This window comes from Pelodiscus sinensis, chromosome 6 (assembly GCF_049634645.1).
Source record: "Pelodiscus sinensis isolate JC-2024 chromosome 6, ASM4963464v1, whole genome shotgun sequence".
Lineage (NCBI taxonomy): Eukaryota > Metazoa > Chordata > Testudines > Trionychidae > Pelodiscus > Pelodiscus sinensis.
In genome coordinates, this window is record NC_134716.1 from 84487997 (window position 1) to 84504617 (window position 16621).

At 42.5% G+C, this 16621-nt stretch overlaps 1 protein-coding gene across 2 annotated transcripts in view; it reads right to left on the reverse strand.

Moving 5' to 3' along the window:
• CERT1 (ceramide transporter 1) overlaps window positions 1-16621 on the reverse strand; it is a 131163-nt gene that overhangs the window by 24859 nt on the left and 89683 nt on the right. The window contains exons 9-11 of one of the 2 annotated variants that reach the window (XM_006124266.4): window positions 11709-11795; window positions 4425-4517; window positions 3781-3858 (exon numbers count right to left, since the gene is read on the reverse strand). In XM_006124266.4, the coding sequence (XP_006124328.1) occupies window positions 3781-3858; window positions 4425-4517; window positions 11709-11795 (258 nt within the window). The remainder of the gene's footprint in view (window positions 1-3780; window positions 3859-4424; window positions 4518-11708; window positions 11796-16621) is intronic. The other variant, XM_006124267.4, reaches the window with a different exon arrangement.

The window sequence follows — 16621 nt, forward strand, 5'->3', positions numbered from 1 at the left end:
GTGGATAGTTCTCTGAAAACTTCCACACAGTGTACAGCGGCGGTCAAAAAGGCAAATTGGATGCTAGGAATTATTAAGAAAGGGATAGAAAAGAAGACACAGAATATCTTACTGCCCCTGTATAAAACTATGATACGCCCACATCTTGAATACTGTGTACAGATGTGGTCTCCTCACCTCAAAAAAGATATTTTGGCCTTGGAAAGGGTTCAGAAAAGGGCAATTAAAATGATTAGGGGTTCGGAACAGGTCCCATATGAAGAGAGGCGAAAGCGACTTTTCAGTTTAGAAAAGAGGAGACTGAGGGGGGATAGGATAGAGGTATATAAAATCATGAGTGGTGTGGAGAGGGCGGATAAAGAAAAATTATTTATTAGTTCCCATAATAGAAGAACTAGAGGACACCAAATGAAATTAATGGGTAGCAAGTTTAAAACTAATACAAGAAAGTTCTTCTTCACACAGCGCATAGTCAACCTGTGGAACTCCTTGCCAGAGGAGGCTGTGAAGGCTAGGACTATAATAGAGTTTAAAGAGAAGCTAGATAATTTCATGGAGGTTAGGTCCATAAAAGGATATTTATTAGCCAGGGGATAGAAATGGTGTCCCCGGCCTCTGTTTGTCAGAGGCTGGAGATGGATGGCACGAGACAAATGGCTTGATCATTGTCTTTGGTCCACCCGGTGCAGGCCACTGTCGGCAGACAGGCTACTGGGCTAGATGGATCTTTGGTCTGACCCAGTATGACCATTCTCATGTTATGTTAAATGGAGGCCCGGTTATCCTTGTCAACCCCAAATTGAGGTTCTAGGGAGGGAATGGCTGCTATACCTCTGGGATGCTCCAGGCCCTTGAGTAACAGACTACAAATGGAGTTTGAGAAAACAGAATGGCTATTCACCCATGGATGAATGGCAAAGGCGAAAGTTAGATAAACCCTAACAGATGACATGGCTAGGCCTTACTATTGACTATATATGTGAACTTCTCTTCTGCACTGAGCAGATCAAGAAACTTTTCCACTTTGCTATGTAAGTGGCACTAGTGGGCTGTTTCCTATTCCTTAAAGCACACTGTGACCGGTCCCAGAGCATGCTAGTTCTGCAGACTCAGCCATGGAGATGAAGGGTCTCAAGGTTTGGATGATGTAGATGGCCATGGTCGTAGGAGAACCAGTATGGAAATGGAGACAGGCGGACTGGCATTTCCACCAAAGGTCTAGAAGGATGGTGAACCTGTGCTTATATGGCCAGGCCAAGTCTATCTAGATGAGACCCTGTCACTTCTGTCTTACAGCAAGAGACTGCATATGGAGCAGGATAAAAGAGAACACAGGAAAAAGATGGTCCATCCAAGTGAAGAGAAAGGAGTCAGTGCAACACTGGGTTGTGACCCAGGAAGGAGCCAAACTGAAGACACATCTTGGTGTCCTTTGTTACCAATAGATTTATCTGGCAAGTCCCCCACTTCTGGAAAATGCCTTTCATATGTTGGACGGACAGACATGCATGACGGTTGCAGAAGGATCTGTTGAGGTGACCTGCTAAGCTTGTTCCGAAACCCCAGGAGATAAGGAGTTTTTTAGATTTATTGCGTGGGTTATGTAAAATTCTACAAATTAAGAAGTTCCTGACAGTGAGAGGAATGTGCTCCACCTTTCCGGTTTACATAAAACATTGCTCTCAGGTTGTCTATAAGAACCTGTAAGAGCTCCCAGGTTGTCTATAAGAACTTACACACATGGAATGATAGGTGAATAGCCCTGAAATCCCTGATGCTGATGTGTAGCATGAGCTCTATTTGAGACCAGAGGCCAAGTTCCAAGGGACCTGAAGTGAGCTCCCCGGTCTACCATTGAAGTGTCTGTGATGAGAGACACTGATGATGGGAGTCTTGAGAATGAGACTCCTGCACATACTGCCAGAAGGTCAAACTACCAAAGGAGGGACAGGATCACAGATGGGGGAAATGGGACAACCATGTGGCATCAGCCTGCTGCATTTACCGACACCAACTATGCCTAAAGAGTAGAAATAGGGAGCCTGGAAATGAGTGAGAAATTTGATGCCTGATGATGGACTTCTTGTCACTGAATAGCCAGACTGGTCTTTTCTATCTGTTTATTAATTGGATGAATCAATTTAGTTTAATTAAAATTATTACAGTGCTTTGGAAAAACATTTATTGAAAGAGTTTATTACATATGCACATTTAATATTATGCTGTTTTTCAATTTTGGAAATGTTTTTCCTGGTTTGCACATTCTGAAAGAAGAGTCAGGTTTTCTTCCTGATGAACAGTAATGGAGAGCAGAGGGAAAATCCAGTTGTATGAATGGCAAGTTTGGGAATTCAGTAAGGTCTTCACTATTTTATCTTTCATTATTTTGAAGCTTATTGGCACTTAACTGTCTTCCAACATTTATAGTCTTCTATTGTAAAAATACAGTTTTCATCAAAACGGGTCTGTAGCCCATTCTTTAATTATTGTTATTAACAATATAAGGGCTAAGGTCCAGACCTTTTGAAGGTATTTAGGAGGATTTTGTGCTTAAGTGCCCAAACTCCCTTTGGAAATAAAAAAGGCCCCTAAATCAATTAGGCTATACAATGCTGAGCACAGCAATGTCTAAATCATGGGTTCCCAAACTGGGGGGCCATGAAGAAATTCCACGGGGTGGGGGGAGAGAACGACAAGGCGACCCAGCCTCCCCCCCAAATCAAGTTTTGCTGCCCTGTTCAGTTCCTTTTTTGCTCAACAAGTTTTGCTGCTATTTGCTGGGGGCGAGGGAAGGGGTGAGGGTTTTTCAAAAATCAAAAAGGAGGGCGTGATGTCAAAAAGTTTGGGAACCACTGGTCTAAATACTGTTAAATTTCACCCTGAGGGTCTTGGTATGGCTTATTAGCACATGTATACTGAGCAATTGTATGGTAGCTACAATTAAAATGGAACAGACTACATCACAAAGCAATTTGTCAGTTTTTTTGATCAAGTCATGCATTCATCCTTCTTTTGTTCAGTTGTCAGAAGGGTATACTGTTATTACCTTAGGACAGCTTTTTCCATTGCTTCTTTCAACAGCTTGTCCCTTGAACACTTCAAGAGGGGCATTAAAAATGTTTGGCTTGCACATGCAGATCTACAAGTATATTTAGTTTGGTATTGCATGTCTTGGTCAATCTGCCACAAATTGATAATAAAATGTATTTAAAAAAAAAACTTTCCAAATTCAAACTGTGCATGCCCAATGAAGTATGGAATAAACTTTTAGTGCTGAATTACAAATAGAAAATCTCAGAGGTGCAAACAGTGCTGTTGGAATGTAGACAGATTTAGTTTCTTAAAGGTGATTGTAACAGATATATGAACTAAAAACAAATTGGGAAATTAAAAGCTATCAAATAAATGATTTACTTGCAAGAAAAGCAACTATCACTTTTAGTTAATTTATCTCTATCCCACCAAGTTTTATTTCACTTTTATTATTTTAAGTTATTATGTTAGAAATGAGGGATCTTGAAGTTGCACACTATTTATTTTTGTGCCAACTGCAATCCTTCATTGTTCCCCAGATTAAGGCCTCTACAAGAGTGATATGAATGCAAATAAAATGTAGACACACAATCTTTTGGTTCCACAGTGTGAACTCCTAGCTATGGGCCTACTTATAATTATCTAAAACAAGGTCAAGTGATTTACAGAAAAAAGAACCCAGGTTAGAGAGAAGATGAAATACAGCAAAAAAGATATATAAAGCCACTCTATATATTCTTACAATACCTGGGTGCTGAATCTGTGAACATCATCAGAGGCACTGACTAGATCAATGGAAGACATGGAGGAAGAGCGACTATAGGGCTACCAGAGACAGACAAAGAAAAAATCAAGTAATCAGAACAAAGGCACAACAGAGCTTTCAGTACCAACTTCCAAGCACAAGATAATGAAGAAAAGGAAAAACAAAAACACCATAAGCAGCAAGCACAGCAGCAAAAGCTGATTTCATGCAACTATTTTATATTATACTCCCAAGACAGCCCTGAAAAAAGTAGCGTTTCCAGTAATACTGAAGGTGGTCCAAATCAACCCTAAAAGAAGTCCTAGCTTTTTTATTTTAACAAGTTTAATGATTTTTTTATATGTAAGAAAAAGCATATTTAAACAATATAAAGTTTCTGGTGTTTTTTTCTTAATCTCATAAGCTATGACAAGCTTGCTACAAACCAGGAATACTCTAAAATAGTCACCCAAAATTTTTCTCCAATCCTGGATACATCAAATGCTTATGAGTGACCCATTCAAAGTTACTAGAAACATCTACAAATTAGATCTCACCAATTCCAATGATTAATGCATCAGTTAGAATGGAAATAGTGATTTTATTCACAAAAAGTATTCTGAAAAGATCCTGGGAAACATCTCACCTTTTGGACAAATCTGTGAGTCCCCACCGCAGAATATCCATCACCAGAGGGTATTGATGTTGGCCAGTGTGATCGGACCTTCTCACTCTGTGACTAAAAGAAACAAGTTTAAGTTATTAGTACATAGCAGCTGTTTGGTGAAGTATTTAGTAGGTGGCAGTAGAACTGAGATATATGTAAGAGGAGGGCTATATAGTCCTTTTACTGTATCACAGGTCACTTACTGTAACAGAAACTTCAGGGGACAACAGCAATTAGATTTAAGAAATGTGTATTGTATATTGGATATACTTATTTGTATACGTTATCCACTTAAGTACAGCCAAAGTGAGTTTTCTTCTATTAAGAAATGCTTCGGTGATAATAGGAGAAGCAAACTATTCATGCTGTCCTGATGTATGACCTTTTTTATTGTGCCCATTTTTTCATACCAATTTTTTTTTTTAAATAAAAAAACCCAAAATGTTATTCACCCTATGGAGTAACTGTAATTCTTCAAGATGAGTGTCCTTATGTATGCTGTACCAGAGGGGTAGCCATGTTAGTCTGTATCTGCAAAGACATCCACAAAGACTAACAGATTTATCTGGGTATAAACTTTCATGGGAGAAATCCCTGCCTACAAAAATCTTATGCCCAAATAAATCTGTTAGCCTTTAAGGTGCCACAGGACTCCTAGTTGTTTTTGCCCATGCATTGTTTTTCAGGTATACATGCATCTCTCAAGTTTTCAATAGGAAATTTTGAACTAGCAGTGTCCATTCGACCCACAGATGTGCTTTGTGTCTCCTTGTGGCAGATATTGAGGCTACATAAGTGGTGGGTGGGCGGGCAAACTGCCCTCAGGTCTCTGCTTCAGTTGTTCCCTAAGTGTTGACCGAAAAGAAGAGGCAAAGGAGAGCAGATAGCGAAGCACCCAGAGGGGTACACACTTCTTCCTCCTTTGACTAGTGTGCCTATGAGTACTTCATTTTATGTGTCTTCTGATCACTATTCTTAGAAAAAGGAAGAAGTTTTAGAACAAATTCCAGAACTGAAGAAAGCACTGCAGAACCCAGCACTGCATAGGACTGATGACAAGAAGCAGAATTTAAAGCTTTGAAAACATATAGTATGAAATCCAAGCAGTAGACCTATGTATCTCAGAAAAAGGCATGGTCTTCAAAAATGTAGCAAATGTTGCCTGCAATCTTGCTGAATGCATTCTAACCCCCTCCCCCACCCCCCAGGGGCGGGGAGGGGAACAGCTAAGCACTTGCTGACTCACACAGGTAGACAAATCCTCATACAACCTGACATCCATTTTCAAAAAGTCTGAGCAGAAATAGGTGCCTCTTCAGATCTATCAGTGAAGGATACAGAGAGTTTAAGCAGTCTCTTAAGCTGTTATGGTCTTATCCAGGTAGAAGGCAAAGGCATTTCTAACATCCAGAATATGGAAATAGGATTCTCGCTAAGAACTATGAGTTTCAGAAAAATATAGGGGTAGATGGACAGATTGGTTAAAATGAAAATCCAATTATAAAGTTTGATAGGAACTTAGGATGAGGATGTAAAGAAACTTGATCATGAAAAGGTAAGGGGGAGGGAAACCTGCCATTCAATCTCCCTGACTCTATGAGCCAATGTGATGGCAACTAAAACAGTCAGCTTCATAGATAAATGAAGTAGGGAGCAGGCTGACATTGGTACAAATGCAGATTTTGAGAGATGGCTGAGAAACAGGTTGATGTTTCAAGGTGGGAAGAGATGTCTAACGTGGGGGAAGAAATTACCTAGAACCTTACTGTCACATTACCGAATTGGAGGGAAGCAGCCAGATTACTGCTGCACCCATAGATGGGGGTGTTGGTCCCAAAAATGGTATAAAAGAGGGCCCTGTGGGATGTTGAAGAGAAGCTTACTGCCTGCTGATCCTATGTACGCTAGTCATGTGATTGTATAATGTGTGTGTGTAGTTAGGAATCTGGAATCTGTGTGGATACTGAATATTTCTCTGCATGTGGTCAAGCATTGGGCAGAGCCCAGCCTATCGACATGCTAATTAGCAAGGCCCTGTGGGACAATGGCACTCAACGGGCCAAGGACATACCTAAAGAATGAGGGCTGACACCTGAGGGCTGCCAGCAGGGAACACAGGGATAGGCCACTGGCCAAGTGACCTGCTGCAGGAAGGATGTATAAAGAGTCCATGCGGTCGACTCCATCTCGGTACTAAGCTTAGCACTTCATACCAGAGGCAGCAGGGGTTGAAGAGCCAGGAAGAACTGTGGACCCATCTTGATCCTAGGATGTGCAACAAGGACTTTTAAGCCAGCAGCTGTAACATCTCTGCTAGAGCCTGCATCGAGAACTGGGAGATTCGATGCATGTAATGTACTATCCTTTAGCAACCTTACTCTCATGCTTTTCTTTATTGTAATAATAAACCATTAGATGTTAGATGCTAAAGGATTGGCTCAGCGTGATTTGTGGGTAAGATCCAGAGGGTAAATTGACCAGGGATCTGTGGCTGGTTTCTTGTAACTGGACAGAACTTGTTTGGGGTAGGTGGGATTGGGTTCTAAGACACCCTCCCCCCCACCGGTGTATGAGGCCTGGGATCATTTGGGGCATGGATATTGGAGGAGTGTCGGAGGGGTTTTGCTCATGAGGCTTCAGGCAGGCTGCTGAAGCGCTCAGTGGGACTGGTTTGTGGCCTGTTTGGAAAGGTCACCAGTCTGGGAGCTGTAAGGAGCCTCGAATTTGAGCAATTCGCCCTGAGCAGACACTTACTAAATCTGGATGATAACCAAGGAGCAAAAATGGAAAGTCCCTGGTCAGGGAGATGAAAGGCTGATATGACAGGCAGGTGCACTTTGACCAAATAGATGGATAATCCGGGACTCTTCAGCTCCAGCAGATAATCTAGAATGAGTGAAATGTGAATGGATTCTAGCTGGAGGTAGTGATCACCATCCCAAACAGATTAATCTTTTCCATATTTGCAATGAGTAGGGTGGATTCATGTTTTTCCAGTGTTTAATGCCATTTGCTGCACTTCCATAAAGCTGGAAACTTGCATTCCTGAGAACCATCCAGGAGCCATGAGGTAGAGAACTGCTAGGCTGTGGTGAAGCACGTGATCCCCATCTTGAGACAAGTGATGACGAATGGTTGGGAGCTTGACTGACGGTTTAACACAAGTAGTTACATGTACCAGCTTGCTAAGTGAGGTAGGTGGTATGAGAGTAACTCTGGCCTCATCCTGACTGATCTTGTTCAACACCCTTAGAATTACAGGTGCTGGGGGAAGGCATAGAAAAAAATGGTTCTTTGAAATGTCATATCCTTTCCAATGCAGTATGCACCCCCCCCCCCCCCTGCATGCACAGAAACTGGAAGGCTCTTCCCCTTGGAAGTATCCACTGGGTCAGTCCCAGTACCTCCTGGGGTGGTACCATCATGGCACTAGATTTAGCATCTTGCTGACCTGCCAAGCCCATGGTTCCTTCTTGGCGGCTGCTCCGAGAAAGGGGTAAGAAGGGTGGGTATTGGTAGACACATGAACAATTCGTTCTGTACTCCGGGGAGGTACTATGCCTCCAGGTGTATTGAGTGAGCTATGCAAAAGTTAACACAATTTGCAACCTTCCTAGCACAGGGGAGAGAGCACCCTGTCTATTTATATACAACATCACTACTGTGTTGTCCATCATGACTAATACATATTTCTCTTCCAGATGAATTCAAAGTATGACATGCTAGGCATACCACTCAACTCTGAGACTGATGTGAAGGGAGCTCTGCCCAAGACCAGAGACCCTGTGTTGTGAGGTCTGTAAGTGTGCCCCTCATCCCAATGCCGATGAGTCCATCACCCATGAGGGGAACCCCTGCGGGCTGAGCCACCACAGGAGGGAATCGAGGATTGGTTGCAGTAGAGTAACAACTCTGTTACGGCGTCCTCAATTAGCCAGTACACTGACGCCAGCCACACCTGAAGAGGCCAAAGTCCAAGCCTGACATGTTGTACCACATAGGTATACCTGGGCATGTGTCTCAAAAGCTTGAGGCAATTCCTTGCCGGGGTGGTAGAGAACTACCTCAGGTTTCAAATGCCATCACTTAAGAGACTGAGAAACAACTCTGGGAGATAGGCCTTGGCCAGAGTCAAGTCCAATTCCACTCCTATAAACTCTAACTTCTGAACAAGTAATAGGGTTGACTCTGCACATTCAGTAAAAGATCCAGGTCACTGAACATAGCCCTCATGAAGCTGACTTGCATTTCCACTTGTGCTTTAACCAGTTGTTGAGGTATGGAAACACCTGTACCTGTTGCTTGCATAGAAACACAATCATGACTGCCATGCACTTGGTAAATATTTGAGGAGCTGCTAACAGGCTGAACAGAAGAATGAGAATGGATAATGATTACGGTTTACCACGAACTTGAAATGCCTTCTGTGGGACTGACTGAAATATGAAAGTTAAGTGTCCTTCAAATCAAAGGTGGCATACTATTCTCCTGGATCCAAAGGAGGGATAAAAGGCGCCAAAAAGATCTTGAGAAACTTCAGCTGGCTTCATAAGTTTGTTGTGATCTTTGCAGGTCTAGGATTGGCCTGAGACCACCTTTGACTTCTATATTAGGAAATACTGGGAATAGAAGCCTTTGATTGGCAGGTCCTGAAGAACCTCCTACAGCATTAGGAGTGAGTGCACCTCCTGCATGAGAGGTTGCTCATGATGGACAGGGAAGTAGGGTTAAAAGGGCAGAGAACCCAGTGATCCAATGTAACCTGAGCCCATGCAGAGTAGAGAGGGGACAGCTGGCACCTGAAGGTAAGGTGGGATGGATACAATGTCCGAGTTGGTCCAACACCCCAGGATGTACCTTCAAAAGGTCTGCTTCTGGCCAGATAATTATTTGGTCTCACCTGAGCCTGGACCTGATGATGGGTGAGGCCTTCCTATTATTCCTATTTTTTCCTCCAAGGAAAGTTTTACCTATGCTGAGACTGGTTAAAACAAGGTGGGGGCTGCAAATTAAAATATGTCTGCTAGTTAGCTGGAGTGTGGAGGCCAAAAGGACTTCAGGGTGATCTTTAAGTTCTTAAGGCTATGTAGTCAGGAATCTGTCTTCTCAGAAAAAGGCTGAACCCTCAAAGGGGAGATCTTTATTGTTTGCTAGACCTTCTATAGGAGCCCAGAGACTTGCAGCCAGGATCTATTTCTCACGGCTCTCTCTGAGGACATGGTGTGGGGTGCCGAATCCACCACATCAAGGACTTCCTGCAGTGAAGCATGGGCAACAAGTTTCCCTTCCTCCACTAGCAACGAGAACCCAGCTCTGGAGTCCTCTGGTAACAACTCCATAAACTGGGCCATTGCTCTGCAGTAGTTGTAACTATCTTCTGAGGACAGCCTGGTGGTTTGATATATGGAACTGGATCCCTCCCAGTAAATTTTCCTCCCAAAGAGGTCCAACTTTTTAGGCTCCTGATTTTTTGGAGAGGGACCCTAGTAGCCCTGGCACTCCTGCTCATTCACTCTAGGTACTACTAGGGAATATTGCAGTGGGTGAGTACAGACATACATGAATGAAGGATCTCTTTGTTCCTCATGGTTGTAGATGCTAAGGCAGCAACAGTATACCACATTGTTTTAGTCGTCTCCTGTAGGATCTGTTGACAGGTAGGTCAATAAGGGAGGGACCAAAGAAGTCAAGAATGTTCATCACTGGGTCTGAATACTTGACCACCTCCTCAGCCTGAATTTCCAGGTTTTGTAGCACTCTCCACATTAGTTGCTGAGACCTCCAAAGTTCTCCAGATCAGGCACCATTGAGGTTTCCTCAACTTCATCATCAAGCCAGGAGGAGGTGGCCCTCGCTAGTAGCAGATTCCTCTGGTGGAGGTCAAAGATCCACAATGCACATGTGAATGGTTAACCGGTAAGCATCATCCTTACCGGGTAATGCTTACCTGTTATGGTTAACCTGCAGCTCCTGGCCACAGTGGGCCTGGCCAGAGCAGCATGCCGCAGGCAGGGGTGCTCCAGCCCAGCCAGAGCAGCCCCCACCCATGGTGGGGGGCACTTCAGTCCAGAGGTAGTGGGAGCAGCCTCCCTGCCTCACTTGTTTAAGTGGTGAACTAGTTAAACAATGTTTACGGATTAACTAATTAATGGAATTTTACATCCCTAGCCCCTATATAATTTCCATCTGCCACAAGGAAGTAAAGGAAGCATGTGAGGGCTCAGTGGACATTAACAGCTAGAAATCATCTGATCTTCATGTGTACCTGAAGTGGAGCACCAAAAGGGGCCACTATTCAAAGAACTAATAGGTATTATTTAGATTACAGGGTCTTTGGAGCACATATCCCTATAGCCTGAGGGAGGTATGTGCAGAGCCGACCCATCCATAGGATGAGTCGCCATGGCCATCTTGGGTCCTGCACTTTCAGGGGGGCCCCCACAGTGGCTACCCCAACCATCCTAGGGATGGGATAATCCCCCATACTCAGGTCCCATGGAGTCTTGGACAGGCTGGGGCCAGCAGGAATGGTCGGGACCCCTTGTATTCTCCACGGTGGCAGGAGTTGCAGGGAAGAAGAGCAACAGCAGCATCTACTCTGCTCCACTGCCATTTCCCAAACCAGCCCGAGCTAGGATTGGGGAACTCCACTTGTCACTGCCGCAGTGAGCTGTAGCAACCGGGCTGGCCTGAGAAATGGCGGACAGCTGAAGCTGCCGAGTTGCTCTTCTTCCCTGAAGCTCCTGCCACCAGAGTGTCACCATCTGCTGCCTCACACCAGGACTCCTGGTAATCCCCAAAGTCTCATCTCTCAGAGTAGGGGGCTTAAGAGAAGAGGTGTGATGGCAGGGAGAGGGTGGAGCATGGTCTGGACTTGGGAGAAGAGTACAGACACCCTCTCCTAGGGCCACGGGGACTCACGTGCCAGCAGCTTTGTGAAGGCCAGACTGTGGAACGGCTCGGGCTGCAGATGGCCTGTGCGCCCTGATTTTGAGACCCGTTCCTAACACAATGGGGTCCTTATTCATAACATGGTCTCTGGGTGCTACGTATACCATAAGTATTTTACTATATAAATTCTAAGGGTCAAACTTCTGTGTATACACCTGTGAGCAAATACCTTCCAAGGTTAACAGGAGTTCTGTGAATGTATCCCAGGACAGAATTTGGACCATAAAAACTTAAAGATCTTTGGTTGAAGTATGGTATTTTTTTAAAAATAGGAGCATAATTGCCTCTTAAAACATTTAGTAAAATTAATACCTGTTCTTCTATTTTATCCTGTCTGTCAAGAGCAGCTTCAACTGCATCAAAAAATTCTTCTTCATTAATCAGACTATTAGGACCTTCCTAAACCAAAACAGACAAACAGTTAAAGAAAATTGAGGAAACATGAATGTTACACTTCAGAAAACAGTTTAATTTAGAAAAATGAAAGTCAGCTAGTTTGATAAATTGCATTTATTTTTATCACTGAAAAGTTCTAATTTTATTTGCAGATGAAGCACAAAACAAATATACTTATGAACCCATTACACAAAAGCCATTTTTTACAATAGCAAATCTTTTTGCCATTACTTGAGTTGAACAAAATTCTTAAGAGTGGCATTTAAAATAAAGTACTAATTGGTAAAATAAAATAATACTCTGATCAATGCATTTAAAGAGCTATAATTTAAGAGCTGTAACACAAGCTAACAAAAGCCAGGAAATTCACACTTAAACCAATCAGACCCAATTTGGCCTAAAATTAAGGTTTTACATATTACTCACACATACAAAGTTTACTATTTGACTATTCTTTTACAAAGCCAAGACAAATATTTCCATACATTCTTGTGCAAATCCCAGTATAAAGTGTAATTTCAATTATTATTCCATTACAGGGATTTCAGCACATAGACAATGAAATATTAAGCTGTATTTCAGTCACGAAAAGTTGCGGACATACATAAAATATGTTAATTGTCCACACAAAGAAAAATGCAAAAAATAAAAATCAGCATGATAGTTTAAGTCTTAAAGTTCCCTCTTTTAAGCTTGATCACAAAATGTTATCTATTGTAGATTTTAAAGTGTGTGCATCTGTCTGTGTGTATATCTGAGTCTGTTTGTTCAAGAGCTCCTCAATTATAAGAGCTAGGACCACCAAATTGGTATGCAGCTTCCACTTATAACTTAAAGCAAAGCCAAGGTCTGGTGGTGCCAGGACAACATAATGTGTGTGGAATACGATTGTTTCTCCATAAAATGGAAAGGAAGAGGTGTTAGAGCAGGAACAGTTATATTCCTGAATGACCACTCGAGGGCAGTTAGCCCTACTGCTCCGGGGAGCAGCCACTGACCAGCAGCATGGCCTCTGCTACCCAGGCTGCCTGCTAGCTTCTCCCTGGAGCTGCCCCCAAGCCACCACAGTATACATCTCCTGTTGCCCACACAGAAAAGCTGGCAGGCAAGCCTGCGTGCCCCTCACCATCTTGGGAAGAAGCCAACAGGTGGCCTGCATGGACCTCTCCCCTTCTACTCCTAGCCCCAAGAAGGAAGCTATGGTGTGGCCTGCACCACTCCCAGACAATGCTGGTTACTGATAAATGTATTTATTTTTAAATGTGATCATTACACTAGTCTTTTTAAGGCTAATCTGTTCTTCCTCAATTCACCCCTTATAAACACATACAAATATGACGTGCAAAATCTTGGACCCCTGCTATATCTAAACTGAAAGAACAGATTGTTTATTGATTCAAAAAGTTTGTTACTTTGCCTGTTAACTTTACACAATGAAATCAGTTTTACCGATGGCAGCTTATGAATACTCCAACTTTACTTGTTCTTGCATGAATCCATGTAATGGACTCTGTGGGTTAACGTATGACTTTTTATTTTACAGACTCACTATGGAGAAACTACTTCTCCATAATAACCCATACTGTAATGTTAAAGCCAATTATGTGATCATTTTCAAGTTTTCTTCAGATAGGATAGTAAGAAGAACATATTAATAGCGTGTACTATTCTTCTCCCAGTGAAGAGTCTTCATGGAAAGTCTGATTTTTTTTAACACTGTACACTGAATCATCTTTCTAAAATGGCTTGGGCCAGAAATTCAAAATTCATTTTTGTTCTTAAGTTTTACTAAGTGGACAGCCACTATGTTGGGGTCTTTAGCTGGTGGACTAAACCGGGGTGAGGAAGGAGACATGGGACAGACTGAGGACACAGCGTGGCAATGGCACAGAAAATGTTGGATTGAGGGACACAGAAGATCATGGGGTCATTCTAACCAGTTTCAAAATGAGGCAGTTCTGGGTCAAGATCAAGTACTAATCAGAAGGACAAAAGACTTCAGAAGCAGAGTGGAAACCTACTCAAAACAATGAACTGAACATAAGCCACTGAACACAAGCCACCGCCTGCAGAATCTGCAGATGGCCTGTAACTGCCTTTTGCTCTTCAGCTTTTCCTTTAAGAGGAATTAAGTGGATTACCTTCCTGCCCTACTCAATGGAGTAGGAGGGCCCCCAACTACCCACCCTTTCTTCTCTCTCATCTGGACTGGCCACTAGCAGTCTGAATTTTCCTCTGGCGAACAGACTAAAACATATGCAGAATGTATGCCAGCCACCCACTTGCAAAGGATTTTGGGACATGCATATAACCATTAAGAGATAATTGGAGACCAACCATCCATCTTGAAGAAATGCATTGAATTTAAGCAAAAAGTCACCAGTTTATGAAATCAGAAGACTGTTTCATATAGTAATGCACAAAAGCCCTTTGAACACCATTATTTGGTGTTATTGGCTAGTAAAAGCCACCTTGGGTCCGAACTACAGAAATGACAATATTTGAGACAAAGTTCAACCTGTGTTGTACTGGAATCTGCTGCAGCCTGTTAAGTTAATTTCTTTTCTTGTGATTCAGTCAGCTGACAAATTCATGACATAGCTAGAGATATTTGGCAAACTGCTTTTAGAAGAGCTTAAGAAAGCAAATTCTTACTATAACTGGATGAAATTATGGTATCTTATTCTGTCCAATTTAACATGCAAGCAGGAAATACCCTCATGTGAGGACTGCCTGTTTTGTTATCCACTGAAAGGATGGAAGGTGTGTGGAAATCTATTTTCATCAGTCAGTTTTTGCAGCTGCATTAGATTAGTACTGCTATGTTTGTACTGGAACTCATGTAAGATCTATAAGGAAATATAGAAATCTTGTGACTAGAATCCAGACTATGGCAGTCCAAGCTATTTGGACACTATGTTCACTTCATTGGAAAGAGCTTTGGCAGTTACTGGATGCCAGAGGAACTGAGAAAGATATTTTGTGAGGCTGTAGAAGTTGAGAATTTTATTACAAACTCAATGGATGCCTCTTCATATATACTTGCACGCTTTTTAGAAAGCAATGAACAGCAAAGTTCTCATATTAGGAGATTTTAAAAATATTTCCTTATGGCAGTAATAAAAATGTTAGTTGGTGAGTGTTAAGTAAATTGTACCATTTTTCAAGTTCCAAATACCCTCAGAAACTTCACACATTCATCAATCCCTAAGGTAATCAATTTTTTTTAAATCTATAAAGCAACTTTTAATTCAAATAAGCATTATCTCAACATGAAGGTCTGATGGCTTGCAGAAATCCAGGAATTTTAGTTTTGAAATTTTTAGTTCTTATTAAATCAGTGCTAGATTTCACAGGAAAAGCTATGGTTGGAGGAGGCAGCATGGAGGAATATTGAACTGACTGAAGAAATGCACTGAAGCAATGAAATGACTATTTCTTAGGATTTTTTTTTAAATTCAGTACCTTTTAGTTGTTGTAAGTAAACAATCTATGGAAGTTTCCAGGAAAATAGGTAGACATTTTCAACTAATTCATTTCTTGTAATATTTACAAATATTATTAATGGATTTCAATAAAAGCCAAAATTCCTGACTACAATACATGTTAAAAGTATCAAAACATTGTCTTTGAACACCAACAGCATACCTTAGAGCTTGCACACACAAACTTAATGCATGGCAATTTGAGATATAAGGCTACACTTTAACTACCTTTTTGTGCACTAAAGCTAAGTTTATACTGTGCTGCAGTGTGAACTATAGGGCTGACCTATAGAACACACCAAACTGCTACAGTCTAATTGCCCTGGGAAGATGCTGATGCTGCAAACTAAAAAGGTACCTAAGTCCATGTTGAGCAGGACTACGTTAAAATGAACGAGGTATCTTTTAGTTTGCATCTGCAGCATCCACATGGTGCACACTTCAATTCACATAACGATAGTCCCAACTGCAGGGCTGTGTAGCTAAGTTACTGTGTTTAGAAAATCAACACTATGGAACTCGTAGTGCACTATAGTAAGATCCTATGGTGACTTAATATGCAGCAGGGTAATGCACTTCAATTAGACTTCTATTACAGCTTGCCACTAACTTCCCACGTGGAGAAGCGTTTCATGATTGAAAGGTAAGAAGTGTAACATGCATCAGTTCATTTCAAATTTCAAAGTTCAGATGGTGCTTACGGATAAAACAGCCCAGATCCTGGGGTGCAGTGCAACTGCTTTTTAATCACAAGACCACCTGATTGTGTCCCTAATAGGAAAGGAGAAGATACCTCAGTGTAGAGGAATCTTCTGCAGCATAAACATAGCAGAGCAGCTCCTTCAACACCCCACACGCCCTACTGCTGACAGAAGGGGCATGGCTTGGGAAGGGTGGGGCAAAATTTGTTAAAACCTCCACTTGATACATAGAGCCCTGAATGGACAGAAATGTCTGTCCCCAGATGCAGATATCCGTGGATAGGCACCCGGCATGTGCAAGCCCTTTAAACAATGCCCCACTGGCCCATTGCCTAGGAGGCACAAGCCCTTTCGACTGCTTCTGTACAAAGGGCTTGTGCCTGCTAGGCAGCTGCCAGACAGCAGGTTAGCAGCGGGGCTAAGGACTGCAAGTTGTGTTATATCAAATCTAAGCCTCCACCCCAGACAACTCTGGGAGGAGGCTAGCCCCTGGCATCCTCCACTCTGCTCCAGGTCCCTTCCATTGGCTAGAAGTCAGGGGGCAGGGACCTGAGGCCAAGCAAAGCTCCTGGTAGGGGAGCTCTCAACCCTGCCCCTTTTTCCCAAGGCACCGCCCCTCCAGGGTCAGCCTGCAGCCACTTCC